The sequence below is a fragment of the Tetrao urogallus genome (genome assembly GCF_951394365.1).
Source record: "Tetrao urogallus genome assembly, chromosome: 17".
Classification (NCBI taxonomy): domain Eukaryota; kingdom Metazoa; phylum Chordata; class Aves; order Galliformes; family Phasianidae; genus Tetrao; species Tetrao urogallus.
The window spans coordinates 5660971-5677145 of NC_136830.1; the positions used below are offsets into that span (position 1 = coordinate 5660971).

Consider the following 16175-nt stretch of genomic DNA (forward strand, 5'->3'; position numbering starts at 1 on the left):
CCTGGAGCTGATTAGAAGGCAGCAATGACTCGGGGTGGTGGCAGAGAGCTGCATCCCCGTGTGGGCATCATCCTGATGGAGTACTTTGTGCAGAGGGTCAGTGCTGCCTCCGTAGGGCAGCTGGTGGGGGTAAGAAGGGGACGTGGAACAGATGCAGAGTGGATGAGCCCCTCTCACAGCGCTTTCCAGTCTGTTGCTGGCAGCAGCCGTTGCAGCCGTTGCCCGGGGAACAGCAGTTGGATGCAAACAGAAGCGTCAGGCGCAGGAAGAGCCTGATCAGAGCTGGGCAGCAGGGCTCTGCCTGCCTGCTGGTGCTCAGGAAAAGTGTTCCTGGGACTGAAAGGGTGCTCCGGGACCCATGGGACCCAGCATCCCGCGTGCCCTGTCCTCCTCCTGTGGCCAACTGGAGTAAAAACATTTTGGCGGCTTCTTGGACAGAGGCTGGAGGTGAGGATGGCTGGTTCAAGTGACGCTGCACTGAAGGAGTCGTCCCCAGATGGACAGATGCATCGAGAGGCAGCAGTGCCACCCCAGCAGGTGAGGGCAAGCTGTGCCTGGTGCAAGGTGCCTGGACCCTGTCCCAGCGCTGGGACAGTTTGTCACCAGTGTCCCCTGGGGACACAGAATGGGGATCTCATGCTGCAGTGTCTCCCCTCGCTTGGGGACAGGACCGAAAACAGCCCCATGGGTGTCATTTGGAGCTGCAAATTGCAGAGCTCAGGTGAATGGCAATTTCCATTCAGCTCCTCCCATTTCCCCTTCAGTTATTAGGTGTTATTATTTGTTACTGCTCTGTAGGCTCAGCCCAGCTGTCAGTATTTGCTGAGCACTTGAGCTGCCTGAGTTATGTGTGTGATGTGATCCTGACCTTGGGCTGAATTAAATGTTACCTGACCTCACCTGGAACCATGGCTACAGCATCCATGCTAAGCTCACACCATGGAGAAAGCAAGGGGTCCTGTGGGAAGAAACTGATCTGGAGCCACGAGAGAAGGGACTCAGAGCAAGGGACACCTCCTTGGATCCCCCCTGGGATGTTTAACTCATTTATGAGAGGCAGCGGGATTCTTCTGCTTTCATTTTTCAGCTGCTTACCAGTCAGCACATTTCAGGGGATCCCTTTTTGTCTCTCAGCCCCGTCCCATGACACGATCCCCTTTTTTCACTCCATTTTGCCATCATACCTTTATCCATCTGTAACTGGTGTGTAGGACATGGCAAGGGGAACAGCAAAAAGAGCAGCTTCAGGTCTGGGAGCAGCGCGGACTCCAGCATCTCTCCGTTCCCAGGACTCCATGGCTGCTGCCCAGGAAGATGGAGCTCTGGGAAATGCTGCAGCAGCTGCACCTCAGAGGGCTCCTGGTGAGCTGGAGGAGCACAGCGATGCTCCCAGCCCTGTGTGGGGTGCGCAGCCTGGCCTGCTATTCCGGGGAGAGAAGCAGAGCTGCCACCCTCTCGTGAGTATTACTGGCCAGGAGAGCAGCCCTGGGACACCCTGCTCTGCCCCATTACCCCGGGGATTTGGAGCAGTCTTTCCCCTACTACTAAGAACCTCTTCTCCCCACAGAGCCTGTCCTGGGCACTGGGCTACAACAGCAGCCTGGCTGTGCATAGCATTGGAGATGGGATGCTGCTGTATGTCTGTGCCCACACAGCGGTCATCCACGATGTCCTTGGCAGCAGGCAGTACCACCTGCAGGTCTGCAGGCCTCTTCTATCCCTGAATGCCTTTTTTCCATCCCTGGGCCTGGTGGGGTGGCCACGATGGTGGTTTGGGGCTGCTCAAAGTGGGGCCAGGAGGAGGAAGATGGAAGACTCTCGGATGGGAAGATGGGAAATTCCTCCAGCCGAACAGCTCTGGAGCTCCCAGTTGCTTTTCTCCTCCTTTCCAGGGTCACGCAAATGCCATCTCATGCCTGTGTGTCAGTGAGGACAGGCGCTGGGTTGCCACTGCTGACCAAGGTCCAGACCCTTTGGTCATCATATGGGATGCCTTTTCTGGGTGAGCCTCCATGCAAACCTTCCTTCTCCTTCATAGGGACAACACTGTCTGTTTAACATCCCATTCCAGCAGACACCCTCCTGTCTACACATTCTGCCAGGAGCCCATGAGGGTTTTTCCACACAGGATCCCTGTGCGCACCATCTTTGACAGCCATGCAGGCGGTGGGATCTGCGCTGTTGCCATCTCCGAGGATGCAAGGTGTTTGGTTACCATCAGTGCTGGCATGGTGCAGGTGAGGATATTTCCTCTTTGTGTTTCCTTTTTCAAGGTTTTTCTTGTGGGTCTGTCGAGACCTTTCTTGCTAAGCCGTTGGGGGATAGATTGGGACTTCATTAAAAGGAATGCTGCAGAGCTGAGAGAAGGTCTGAAATTGGGATGAAAACTTCTGACTCTGCTGTACTCACGTTCAGGCAGCTCCTCACGCTGTTTCCTGAAATTAAGCCATCCAGCTATGCTGGGTTATCCTGCTCCAGCCTTTTTAGCCCCTCATGCTCTGCAGCTGGAGGGGTTGGGGCTTTACTCAGCCAAGCTGGAAATTCTCAGGAGGCCACAAACATCTCCTGGTTTCTCCCCATGCCAGAGGGTCTGTGTGTGGAGGTGGACATATCCTGATGAGAGCCCCGTGTGTGACGTGGAGCTGAGCCCTGAGTTTGGCTTCCAGGTGAGGAAGCCACACTTTGCTCAGTGAAAGAATAAGCAGGAAATATCACTGCTTGCTATTAATGTGACTCTCACCCTTTGATTACAGGATTTTGTCATTTTTAATCCCCAAAATCCTTATGAGTTTGTCAGCAACAGCAAAACCCAAGTGATATTTTATCTGTGGGTGAGTAGGACCAGAAAAAGTTCATCTCCAGGTACCTGATGTGCTCCCTACCTCTCCCACTCATGCTGCCATGGGTGTTTGGGTGCCTCTGGTGGTCACAGCTTCTGGGAGAGGAGCAGGAGTGGGGAGATGCATTTCCATGGGCTCTGAGAGATTAGAGAAGGTAAATGTCTTCGTGTGGATACATGCTCTGCTCTCTCTGCAGGGCGATGCTGGTTTGCAGTACAGCACTCCTTCTTTGACCAAGCAGGTGAGTGCACGGGGAGCCACAAGGACCCACAGCAGCCCTGTCCCTTCCTGTCTCCCTGTGCCAAAGTGGTGGCCGTGTCCCCAGTCTGTCCCCTGGGTTTCCTAAGGAGACAAGAAAGATTGCCCAAGATAAGGCCAGGAGTGGCATCTCCCGCATACATCATTCTATCACAGAATGGGTTGGGCTGGGAGAGAAGCTTAAAGCCCATCCAGCTCCAACTCCTGCCGTGGGCAGTGTTGCCAGCCACCAGATCTGGTTGCCCATGGCCCCATTCAGCCTGGCCTTCCGGGGCTCTACTCCCAGCGGCCACGTGCTGGCGATGGTCCCACCATGAGGCAGGGAGGGAATGTCACATGGAGGAACCAGGCGGGAGAACCAGCACCAGCACTGACCCACAACTGCTCTCCTGGCAGACCTTTGGCAGCGCAGTGGGGCACTTCACCCAGTCAGCTTTCCATTTCAACGCCACGCAGGTGCTGACGGGCACCTCGGCTGGGAAGGTGGTGGTGTGGGATGTGGAGAGAAAGCGGGAGCTGGACAAGGAACCGCAGGGCAGGGTGCATGGCATGAAGGCCACCAAGCTGGTGCCGATGCAGGAAGAAAGCCTGACAGCGCTGATGGTGTTGGAGAGGTAAGGAGATGACGTCGGCCTCCGGGGCTCTGCCGGCAGAGGGAGCAGACGGTCTCCGAGCAGCTCGGGATGGGGCGCAGCGCTTCTGTGCTTCTCGTGCTTTCGGGCAGAGAAAGGGCAAAAGGGAAGAGATCTTCCTCGACTTAGCGAGTTCCCCGTTGCGAGTAAATGCTTTCCAGGATATTCTGATGGCTTCATCACACTGTGCTCACGGTCAGTTTTTATCTTTTCCATGGGTTGCACTGGTGAAACAGTGCAAGAACAGGATGGACCTGAGCCGTTTGGAGCGCAAATTCTCCCACCCCATAACACTGTGCTTCCTTCCTTCCAGCTGCATAGTGACAGGGGATGTGAGAGGCCAGGTGAAGTTCTACAATGGGCACCTGCAGCTCCTGGCCTGCTATGACCACAGTGGTACGGGTCCCATTCAGTCCATCTCCTTCTCCAAAGCTCCTCCAGATTCTTCAGCTGCCCCTTCTACCAGCAGCCACCCCTTCGCTGCTAGGTGAGCATCCCTGTGTAAATGCAGCTCTTCTGCATCCTCCAGCACTGGTCACAAAGTGTCCCCAGCACATCCCCGGCTATGAACTGGGTGCCACGTCTCAGTGCTGGAGAAGTGTTAATGCTGGCATGGGGACAGCTAGCTGGGCATGGAGCCGAGCAGCTTGTCACGCAGCTGGTACACCATGCAGGGCTAATGCTGAGCCCATGGCTCCCACCGAGCCCCTTAATCCCCTGCTTAACCCTCCCCCAGGTGGCTATTTCCAGTCGTATTTTGTCACTGCTGGGTGAGATAATCCAGGTGGTGGTGAGGAGAATGCACGGCCTGGGGGCTTGGGGCAGCAGCACCACAGGGTGCCTGAGGAGTTCTGCGAAGTCTGCAAACCAGATGCTGTGTTGTGGGGCTGCAAACCACATGTCTGTCAGTCCTGCCTGAAGTTCTGCTGGCAGCATTTATCTGTAGCTGCTCGTTTTTCCAAAGAGCCACGTGGGACAGGTTTCTCTCTAAGATGGAGCCCTGGGAGGTGTCTGTTATCCCACATCAGTTATTGCTGTAGCCTCAGGTATGTCACCATGCCCCAGTTCCTAGGTTCACCCCTGATCTTCTATCAGAATCCAGGCTTCATCCCTGGGTGTGCTGATGGCAGTATGCATTTATTCTGTTGTACACGTGGTCATTTAGATGCCTGCTTTGCCCACCGCCAGTCATACAGGACCATCATCACCATGCTGCAGCTGGGAGGGCTGAATGCACAACCGCAGGCCGCTGTCCACATCACAGCTCCTACGCTGTCCCCTGTCCTCCTCCATGATATCATGGCCAGCTCAGAGACCCTACCTATTGTGACATGTGACAGGACTATTCAGGGAACCCTCAATCTCTCATTTGTCCATCTCACATATCAACAAGCCTCAAATGGCAAAAGCTGACCAGATGTTGTTCTTCTGCCTTGCATACCCCAGTAGAAAAGGGAGCTCCAGTGTCTTCTGCTGGAGACTTCTCAGGTCATGAACACAAAGTGCCACCTGTCTTCCAGGTCAAGAATTCTTTGCATATTTTGTATTAGAACATATCACGACTGTCCAGCTAAGTTGCCAAGAAGAGGCTATGTAACATTGCTCAGAGGGATATGAGCCAGCTAGTCTGATTCATCTAATTCTGTTTTTCTCACACCAAACAGGAACTTTATCCTTTCAACCTCTGATGCAACAGTGCTCCGTGTTGCGACAGATGGAACAGACTTTGAAAAAGTCATGAAAGAGGCCAAGAAAGCAGTGACTGCCATTGCATGCCATCCTCAACAGCCACGGCTTGCCATGGGCAGTCACTGCGGGCTGCTGAAGGTGTGGGACTACCAGCAGCCCCAGCTCCTCATGAGCAGGATATTCCCCAGTGCTGGAGTGCAGTGCCTGTCCTATGATCCTGCAGGTATCTTGGAGCTGTGACGTCCCGAAGTACCAAGCATGGAGGTGGGAGCGCATTGGGATTTCAGCTTTCTGCTGGGCTTTGCAGGCTCCTTCCTGGCCGCCGGTTTCACCGATGGGAGTGTGCATGTCCTCGATGCCATTTCCCTGCTGTCCTGCTGTGAGGTGTTCAGGTTCTCGCGGGGCCCCGTAACTCACATCCAGTTCTCCCATAACTCCGAGTACCTCGCAACTGCTGTAAGCTTGCTCACTCCTTCCTGAGGTGTACATGTGTATGTGCTGTTCCTGGTGCAGCCCTAGGAGCTGGGAAATGCCACGGGCTCGTGCTGCACTGACTTCTGCACTCTCGTTCCAGGATGAAAAATATGCAGTGACCGTTTACAAAAGGGTTCTGCAGAATGAGCGTAGGTGCTGGGAACACCTGGCAGGGCTGCACTCCCACTACAAGCCCATCCGGAGCATCCTGTTTGGGATCCACCTGGACGGCAGTGAGCCCCGGCTGCTGAGCCTTGGGGAGGACAGGCAGCTGGTACAGCTGTGGGAGGACAGCACTGGGGCTTTGGGCTTGAGGTGGGGCTGGAGGAGAGTGTGGAGGGACACTCAGCCTGTGACTCTGCAGCTTCCCACCAGTTCCAGTTGTTTGTCAGCCTGGCAAACTGGGGCAGATCTGTAGTTGGGATGATGTGGGTTTCAGGGTGTTCACCCTCAGCAGCTGCTCCTTGTGGTTAATCCATCAGGTCCACTGTGATGGCAGGTCACTGTGCTTCCTGGTCTTTCCCCCAGATTGAATATGACCTGAGCAGCAGCAGCAAGGACCAGCTGGTGGTCCTGCACAGACATCGTGTAGAGCAGGCTGCAGTGCCCCTCTGCTTGGCCTGGTATCCACATTTCAGCACCGAGTCCTTCATCCTCACAGCTAACAGCTGCTACAAAATGAAGCTCTACAATGCAACGACCAAAATGTGCAGGTAAAGAGCCTTCCTTCTCAGCAGATCATGGCTGCAAGTCACCTCAGTCTGCCCATGGACTTGGGATGCAGCAGTCGGACACAAGATGGTATGATAGGAGCCCACAGAAGCAGCAAAGAATGATCTCTGAGCACTACATTTCTCTCTTAGCTCTGATGTGGTCCCCTCTAGACAGGGATCATGTCCTGTCCTGGTGTTACAAACCCCACACCTTCCCTCATCCACCTATTCTGGTGCGCCACAGACATTCAGACATGGGAAAATACGTTGTGAGAATGGGTGACAATGTTGTTTGCCTTTAGAAAGACTCTTCTGGGACCAACCTATGGCTCGCCGTTGGAGAAGATGCAAATCCTCCCCAAGAGTGCTGCACAGCCCCAGAAGCACTACCTGGCATACATTACCAAGGACAAGGTGTGGGGCACCAACATTCTGCCATCTGTGTATTTGTGGAACATTTTGTGCTTGGCTGGGGGGGCTGAAGGAAACCTGCCCTTGTAGGGACCAGAGAAGCGAACACTTGCAGGATGGAGGCATTTAGAAACTCCTTCCTTTAGACAAGGCTGGTCACTGAGGGCACGGTATTGGTTCAGCCTTCCTGAGCAGCCCCTGCCCTCACCATCTGCTCTTCCCATACAGGTGGGCCTGCAGATTCTGCCCATTGATGGCAACCCCCACAAGTCCTCAGCTTTCATTTGCCACCCTGATGGTGCCTCTGACCTGGCCATCTCCTACGATGGGCGCTACATCTTTACGGCTGGGGGGAGTGACCGCACTGTTCTAAAGTGGGAGGTGAACCTAAAGTGAGTACCACAGAATGGAGAAGGGAGCCTGGGAGTGGCTTTCCACAGCTGCTTCATGCAGCCAATATGGGAAGCTGACCTAGCTGCTAGTGGCTGTTGTCAGTGACTGAGCACCTACAAAATACTGCAGTCTGGGAAATGCCAAATGCCAAGACGTGGAGGGTTGTCTGGTCCTTGTGAGAGCCTGGCTGCTGTGATGGGGATTGCCCGGGGTAGAAGATCAGGAGGGAGCATATGGTACAACAAGTCTGCTCTCCAAATGGGAGAGGCCAGCATTTGTGAGGAAATCCCTGCTGCATTTGAAGGCTGGATTTAGCACAAGCCACTGTAATCCTATAAAGCTTTGCTTACATGAGTAAGAGGACTGCAGAAAATGGAGTGGCTGAGGTGCCCTGGGCTCTGGTCCATAATGCCAGGACATGGGCTTCTGTTGCTTGCCTTGTCAAGGAGACCAGTTGCCTGATGGGTGTGCACTTGAGAAGGGAGCAGCAGCAGCCAGTGACCTAAAAACAGCTGTGGTCTCCTATTTTTGCCTTTGGGGTGCACTGACCCTCTGAAATGCCTTTCATCTTCCAATGAGGAAGGCTCCGCTGCTAAGCACGGGGTGGTCCCAAATAAGATGCTTCCTGCAGGTGCTGCTCGCAGAGCTGAAGGTTGCAGAGCTCACTCACCTCTACACACCACAACAGTGAGACCTGGCTGCGAAGGCACCAGGCTTATTTGTTTTCTTTTCCACTTTGTGTGGCTTAAGCAGTCGGGGGTCAGAATAAGCGATGTTTTAAGGAAGGCAGTGGAATATAAACGATCCTTCTTTATAATGGTTGGCCAGAGTCCAGGCAACATTGAATTTCTGTGTAATTTGTTTTTGGAGCGGACGTCTTGATGAGCTAATTATCATTTTATTGCTGCTCCTGGCATCTTGTGCATCTCCACTGTGTTTAATACCCAAATAACTTAATTATGAAAAAAGCATGAAGCTAGCAAAAGCTGAAGCAGCACTACGGAGCTGTGCATCAGAGCTGCAGCCCTGCTGCCAGCACTCGGGCTGCTTTGGCTTAATATGTGCAGCACCTGTGGCACCATCACTTGCTCTTGTACTGAGTTATGGGGGAAGAATGTGTCAGACCAAGGAGTGGGGAGCTTGGCTTCGTGTTGTTTCTTGCAAGCACCAAGCCCCAGTGCTCCGCATACTCAAAATGCTGATCCAGCCAATTCATCTCCCTCAGTGTCTCTATAAGGAAGCAGGAAAGCAGAGTGCCAGATACCCAGCTCAAGTCCATGGAAAGGCTGCTGGCTCCCCGCCCTGTGCTCATTCCACTAAACAAGAGGACCATTCAGCAATAGTTAATTCCCACACTGTGCTATTGTATGTAAAACCTGGGTATGAAATATGCTGTAGAAGTGCAGGCTGGTGATAAAATTGCACGTGGTTCAAAGCAGTGCCTCCCCTTCCTGCGTCCTGCAGCCTGGGGATTTTATTTATTTATTGAAAGTGTCTCCAAACAATGACTAGAAAGGGAAATGAGAATTCTCTCCCCGTGTGAACCCTTCCTGCACCGCCTTCTCTCTGTGCCAGTGTCTTGGAAGCTGCTGCATCCCTGGGTGGGGAGGACCTGGTCCCGTTCTACAGACTGCTGGAGGGCGGCCAGGACGGTGAATTCTTCAGGGTAATTGCGCTCACTGTGATCTCCGTGCTGCAACATCTGGTTGGAGTTTAAGATTCATTTATACAGGCCTGACATTTCTTTATTTTTTGTCCAGATTGCCTTTAACAGCGGTCTCATTGATATGACTGTTAGTAAATCTTAAATGAAGCCTTATCTTCCCCGCCTGTTGGTAGCTGAACTTTACAGTATCTCGTTTGAATCCCTCGCAGGAGCTGGAAGACTATTTCTACTATGTGCAGCTGCGCAGCCATGGCATTGATATGCTGGAGAGCAGGCAGGTGTCAACGTACATTCCCTTGGAGGAAATTCCTTCTGTAATGAGAGCAATGGGTTTTTATCCATCCGAGGAAGAGGTCAGTCCTTTGTTTTTATGGTTGTGCTTAAATTTAAAACAAAACAGAACAAAAAACACACACACACACAAAAAACCTCAAAAAATGAGAATGATTGCATTTCAGATTGGGCACTAGGATGAAATCATTCACCCAAAGGGCTGCCAGGCACTGGCACAGGCTGCCCAGGGAGGCAGTGGGGTTGCTGTCCCTGGAGCTGCTCAGGAAATGTGGAGATGTGGCACTGAGGGACATGGCTACTGGGCATAAAGGGCATGGATTTGGGTTGGACTTGGTGATCTTAGTGGTCTTTTCCAACCTTAATGATTCTTTGACTTACTGAGTGCCCTAGGGCCGGATTCAGATGTTAGGCATATTGGATGGCTCCAGGGAATATCCACTGTGCTTTGCTCCCTCTGTGACTTCCAGGAGTGTTTGAACTTCTCTTCTTGTTGGGCTGTGCGCTGAGGCTGTGGCCATTAGGAGTACCACCAGTTCAGGTCTGAATCCTCCATGCAGTACACTGTGGGTAAAAGCACTCAGTTCTGTGATTCTGGGTGTTGACAGAGCATCTTTTTCTTGTTCTGCCTTGGGTTGCTCAAAGAATAATTTTAGATGGAGCCAGCAGCCTTTATTCCCATGGAACTTAAAGCTTTTTCATAACTGATAACTGCAGACGCTCTCTCTGAGCTTGCCTTTCAGGCTGCAGCAGTGGAGCTTCCTATCAAACATTTCTCAAAAGCTTTTCAGCCTCAGATTTTACAGCAGGCAAAGACAAGCAATTTAATAAGGGTTCTGCTGCTTCTCTCTTTGTAGCTGTTTCTACGAGGCTGTTTGCATTGTACACAGACCTAATTTGTACTGTTACAACCTGGCAAAAGGGCAATTAAAGCACATATGAAAAAAAATAATTGCTGAATCTGAAGTAAGGAGATTTAAACAAGCTCCTCGAGCCCCCTACAACGTACAAGGGGTTCCTGGGGGAAGCAGCACATCGCTGTGTTCCTCCCTCCAACCCCCAACTCCCCAGGGATGTTCTTCCAAGCTGGAACTGCTTTGTCCTTGTGTCAGGCTGTGGTGTCATTCCCTTGCAGTTTGTTTGAACTTCTCCTTGGCTCGTTGCATTTTTTGCCTCCTGGGGACAGAGAATAGGTATTCCTCTGGGAAATGTCTCTGGAGGAATGGCTGTTAGCCCTCCACTCAAATCAAAACCACAACACTATTTCAGGAATGGAAATAAGTGCTAAACTGCTGCTGAGTGTAGGCAACTGACAATCTGCTTTCCAAAGCAGGCAGGACAGCATTAAAATACAGAAAGTCTGTCTCTCTCTGGAGTGTTTTAATAAAGGAAAAACAGAAGGGAGAAAAAAGCAGCTTGGACTGAGTAGCGAGGCTTTTGGGAATTGGTGTTTTTCCTTTGTAGTTCAGTGGGGCTGATATAAAACCTAATCCCAGATCAGCTAGAGCTGACTCAAATTGGCTATTCTCACCTGGCACGGTGTTTGCTGCAGGAAAAAAAAAAAAGAGAAAGCTGAGATTTCACTCTTCCCTGGGCTTCGTTCAGTGGAAAAACTTGTGACAAGAGGACAAAGGCCCAAGGCTGAACACAGAGTTCTCCCCAGGGAAGTCTTGCATCAGCTTCCCCTCCTGGGGCAGCACGTTCAGTGCACACTGGCATGGGAAACTGATTGTGTTTGTGTGAGGGGCTGCTCCATTGGGCATGAGCACATGGAGGACACTGAGCAGAAGCCCTAAGGAAAACCACAGGCACTAAGCACGGCTGGTCACCAAGAGCAGAGCAAAAGACCCAGCTGCTCCTGTCAAGGTGGGTACAATAAGGGGGCACAATCGCCGGTACCCGCAGGGCTGTGTGGTTGCCCTCTGCAGCCTGCTTAGGTCAGGACTCCATGCACAGTCTTCTCTGGTGGGCTGGTGAATTTACTGCCCTGTGGTTTGCTGCCTGCGGTCCCCAGAGTGCAGGCACAGCTGCAGCAAGGGTACGGGTGACAGCTGCGAAGTCACGGGGCGCTCTCATCGCTCAGTCCCTGGGGAAGGTTTCTTCTCCATCTCACATTAGTAACATGTAACAACCAGGGCAAAATGCTTTTCTGGAAGGGAAAGAGACAGGCCAGAATTCTGCAGGAATTACGCTGTTGCATTATCGCAGTTTTGAGCAGAAAGATCTCACTGACCCTTGCTTCATTCTAGAATAACTCACTGGCAACACTGAGGACAATCACACACACGCTAATAGAGGAAATCCAAACTAACTACATATTTGCTACTGCCATCTTTAGCTAAGGTCATAAGGATGAGCACATAACCGTTCGTCATGTCCACCCTCAGCTGCTGAGCTGATCACTGGGCTGTGGCTGTGACACCTGCAATGCACACAGCCATGGTACACTGCCATTTGTGGCACTGGAAACTGGCCCGATGCCCTTCAACAAGCACATGTGTAACAGTCTTTCTCGCCTTCATTTTCAGATCGAAGAAATGATAAATGAAGTAAAATTCAGCGAGTTTGTGGATACCGGAGAACAAGTGACAAAAATCAATTTAAGGGATTTTATCAAACTTTATATAAATCATCGGCCCGCATTTGGCTTGTCAATGAAAACAATACGACAAGCATTTCAGGTCCTTGGTTATGAGAATGAGAATGGCGACAAAGTTATTGACAGAGGAGACTTGCTGTCACTCCTACAGTGCAGGGGTGAGTTATTTCTTTTCTGATATTAGTTTTACGCTTGCTTGTTCAGTCTTCAATTTCAGAATGTATTCACTGCAGCAAAAAATTAATGTGAAACTACAGCTTGGTAACCAGGGCAGGCATGGGGAGCCACCTGCCTTAGGATTTTAAATTGAATGATCACGCCTGTTGTCTCAGCTGTACTTCTCTTGCCGCTCTGGAAATCTCTGCTGGCCTGAAGGATCTCATCTGTCAAATGATGAGCACGGATCTTGGCAGATCATATCTTCCTCTAGTATACCCCTATCCAAATTAGCATCATCTTCACCAGTCACGTAGGCTCCAGAAAGGTTACAGAAAGCTGGGATGAAAATGGTCAGCCTTGGACTGAAATCTGAAAAGATGCGTTGGTTTAATTCAGCTGAATCAGAAAGAATGTCACAAGTATACATATAAACGTACTTATAGCCAATGCCAGAGTGATAGATCATGTAGTCCTAATGCCATGCTCCTGCTGTCAAAAAAAGAGAGATTTTGGTGAAGCTGAACACTAAAATGGGTAAAGGGAAGTGCTTCTTTTACTCAGTACATCACCTGGTAATACTTACAGCAAGGATCTGTGTAAACCGAGGACTGAAGCTTGTGGGAAAGGTTAGTTATTTATATGGATGGTGTGAACATCCATAAATAGATAATTAGATAGGATAGAACAGTTTCATAACAGATCTATAACCTCATGCTTGAGGACACAAGCCAGCCACTAGCTGGGAACAAACACTGTGTTCAGATCTCCCAGGATATTAGATTATGACTTTCCTGCTCAGGCTTTTTCCTCCTCTGTGCAGAAATGTCTGCTGGCATAGGCACAGGTCTACATGGCCCATGTTTTGTCCTGGGCCACAGATTCTTCAGTGGGAACAGGAGCTCAGGCTCCTGCAAGCATTAAGTAGCCTCAAGATCTGTATGCGTCAGAGTTTCTCCATTTAATAGATATTTTTGCCCCAAATCCACGCAAGATACAAGAACCATTTTCCTTGGAATTAGTATTTTCCAGTGCCAGGATCATGTGTGTCAGTTGGTGACATGGTCCATGACTTAGGAAAGCCTAATCTTCCAAACTACCTATTTTGTTTGTTCACAGTTCTTGCAGTTTTTGTGCTGATGACACCGTAACCCAAGGGGCTGCTTTTGTTTTAATGCATACAGGAGAGCATATGATGGAGGATGAGCTGGCACTGTGTCTGTCTGCCCTGCTAGGCAGGCATCCAATGGGAGGAAGATCTGACCTGGATGTACGTGATCCCTCAGGTATGAGATCAGCATTCTGCAGTGCACAGAGGCAGGACTGATTCAATTCCCAAACAAAATGATTTAAATTGCAAGCCCATTACCCTGTTAGGCCAAGAGCTGTCAAAAACACTCAGGATTGCAAGAACAGATATAGACCCATATGTTGTGCTTCATCCACGCAACAGTTGTATGGGTGTACCTAAAAATAAATGAACAACAAAATGTAACTGGAACCTGACAGGGTAACACTGCTGTTTATCTGCTGGATTGAAAACGGAATTGCAAACGCACAGTGGAAGGTTTACACGCCAAAGGCAAAAAGAAATTCTACCGCATGCAAATTACAGCATTGATTTCACCCAAGCAGCAGTACGCATTGTAACAGAATGACCACATTTGTGTACCTTTCATGTGCTAGCCTACACCAGCCTAGAACAGGAACCCTTATACTGCACACACACAGTGCAGCCCCTGCATGCCTTTGGGATCACAGGATCTCATCAGACAATGGAGTACAGTAGCTGTCTTCAGTCCCTTGACTCTTCTGAGGTGTTGGTATCCACTGCAAAGTGAGACAGCCCACAGACTTGACAGTGTTTCCCTGATAATGTGTGATGTACTAAGCTAGTAAAGCAGTACTTCGTGATTACTGCATACATTGCTAAAAGCATTCAATTCACTTATTGCTACTTATAAGTTTTGTTGTTCTGGAATGCCATTTTTACACCACTCTCGTGTGTCTTGTGTTGTTGTCATTACTGCTTTCCAGGTGCAGCAGCTTTGATGGAAGAAGAAATTCCAGAGCAAATCACAGCAGAAAGATTCACTGCCGGCATTCTTGGCCTATCCATTGCTGAGCCAGAAAAAAGAACAGTAAACTGAGATGGATAATTCATCTGTGAAGACTCAGAACTGTAGCTGCCACTGTTTTCTACTCTTTCTACTTTCCAAACTCCTCATGTACCTGTGAAATATATATTATATGCTTATTAAAAACTGTTGCGTAGCTTCAGATTATTCACACTGCAGGCTAACCCCCTGTTTAGCACATGCCACAAGCCTATGGGAGCAAATCTATTTCCCAATTGTACGTGTTCCTAATACTGCACCCTCTGTTCTGACACAGCAGGTTTTCATTTGGAAATATCTTTAGAAGCATTTCTGCTGCCAGGGCATGGCCCACACTTCCAGTGCCCCCTTCCACAGAACTGGCTGAAACGTGGCCTGGGTAAACAAGTTGCTTTCCAGAAAGGATCTTTGCAGAAAGCTGCATGAAAGCTCCGTTTCTAAAGACCTCTACCTGAGTTCACTGAGCCTTTGGAGAACATGGGTTTGTAGAGCATGGCACAGTGATTGGTACGCTGTCTTTTTGCATGGATCACCCCTACCCCCAGCTAGAGCCTTCTTAGTATTCTTTTCAGGTGGGCTTTATACCAGATGCAGTCTGTTTCCATTATGCAAAGGGGGTATTTATTTGTGAAACCCGACAGCAAAAAAAACTATACAGAAATATTGATTATATACACTGGTAAATGTTCTGTGCAAAATGCTTGGATAGGTATGAACAGATTTGTAACTACGTGGACAAAGTTACCAGCAAGAACACTGTGATATACATTCAAACCAGTTTTCTATTTTGGCCTTTAAAACTTTGTTTTCCTTTCTGCAGCAGCTCCAATTAGCAGCGTAATACCAATGGGACAGCATCTTACGGTGTTTGTATAAACAGCATAATGAGGCTGACACAAGTTGCCGTGGAAAGATCAGTGAAGTGCTGTTGAACACGCTTCCTTCTTTACATCATCCTCAGCATCAATTTGAATAATAATGTGGGCCCTCCAGAAGCGTTCCTCTCAGTGGCAATGTTTTTTAAACAGAGATCGCTGCTCCGCGCTCTGGAAGCGTCTGTGGTCGTGCAATTAGCACGGTGAGGTGTGTGCTGGTTTATGAGGAGGTCCAGCAGCACGGTGCTCGGTACCGGGGGTCTGAGATGCTCATCTGTGTTAGGAGGAGAGGTGGTGTGGGGGAGCAGCTGAAGGTCGTGGCTTTGCTCGGCATGGAGGGGGCCGAGGGGACGCTGAGGGGAGGCTGCGTGGCGGCCTGTGGCTCCTCATAGAGGAGCAGAGCGGCAGGTGTTCGGCTCCATCTGGGGACCGACGACCCAACCTGAGATAACAGCGCGGGGAGGGCGGCTATCGGGAAAAGGTTCTGCACCAGAGGGCACACAGCGGGCTCCCCAGGGCGCGGCCCCAAACAGGGACAGTTCGGACAACGCTCTGAGGCACAGGGGCTGACTTTGGGCTGTTCCTGTGTAGAGCGTGGGGCTCGACTCGATGATCTACACAGTGCCTTTCAACTCGGGGTGTTCTACGGCTCTACGGCTGTATCGCTGCTCGCGTTCTCACAGAAACGGCCGGAATCACTTGAGGCAGCTGAGAAACGCGACAGCCACCGCGTGTCGCGGAGCCGCGAGCGTCCCATTCCGCGCAGATGTTTGGCTTCGCAGGAAACCCTTCGTCCTCCGCCAACAAAGCCGCCGTCCGCCGCCATCGGCGGATCTCCTCGCGGCGCCCCTCCCGCCTCGCGCGCGCGCGGGCTGCCGGCGGCGGAGCTGGCTGCGCGTGCGCAGCGTGCGGGCCCCGGCGGGCGGGCGGAGCCGAGCGGCGCCGAGCGGAGCCGAGCGGCGCCGAAGCGAGCCGAGCCGTGGGAGCATTGTGCGTGCGGGCAGGACGGAGGGACGGACGCCGCGAGCCGCGCCGAGCGCCGCATTCCCGCCGCCGAGGCC

At 51.1% G+C, this 16175-nt stretch overlaps 1 protein-coding gene across 1 annotated transcript; it reads left to right on the forward strand.

Annotated features, from left to right (window-relative positions):
• Positions 1-24: 24 nt before the first annotated feature.
• Positions 25-14272, forward strand: CFAP251 (cilia and flagella associated protein 251; the record flags this gene model as incomplete). The annotated part of the gene is made up of 22 exons (XM_079543658.1): positions 25-129; positions 439-537; positions 1290-1457; positions 1568-1699; positions 1893-2002; positions 2129-2237; positions 2586-2666; positions 2754-2831; positions 3037-3081; positions 3495-3712; positions 4044-4217; positions 5395-5642; positions 5727-5875; positions 5994-6167; positions 6422-6606; positions 6909-7020; positions 7246-7409; positions 8986-9076; positions 9286-9429; positions 11896-12124; positions 13307-13408; positions 14160-14272. The coding sequence occupies 22 exons, from the start codon at positions 25-27 to the stop codon at positions 14270-14272; spliced, it is 3030 nt and encodes a 1009-aa protein (XP_079399784.1).
• Positions 14273-16175: the final 1903 nt, after the last annotated feature.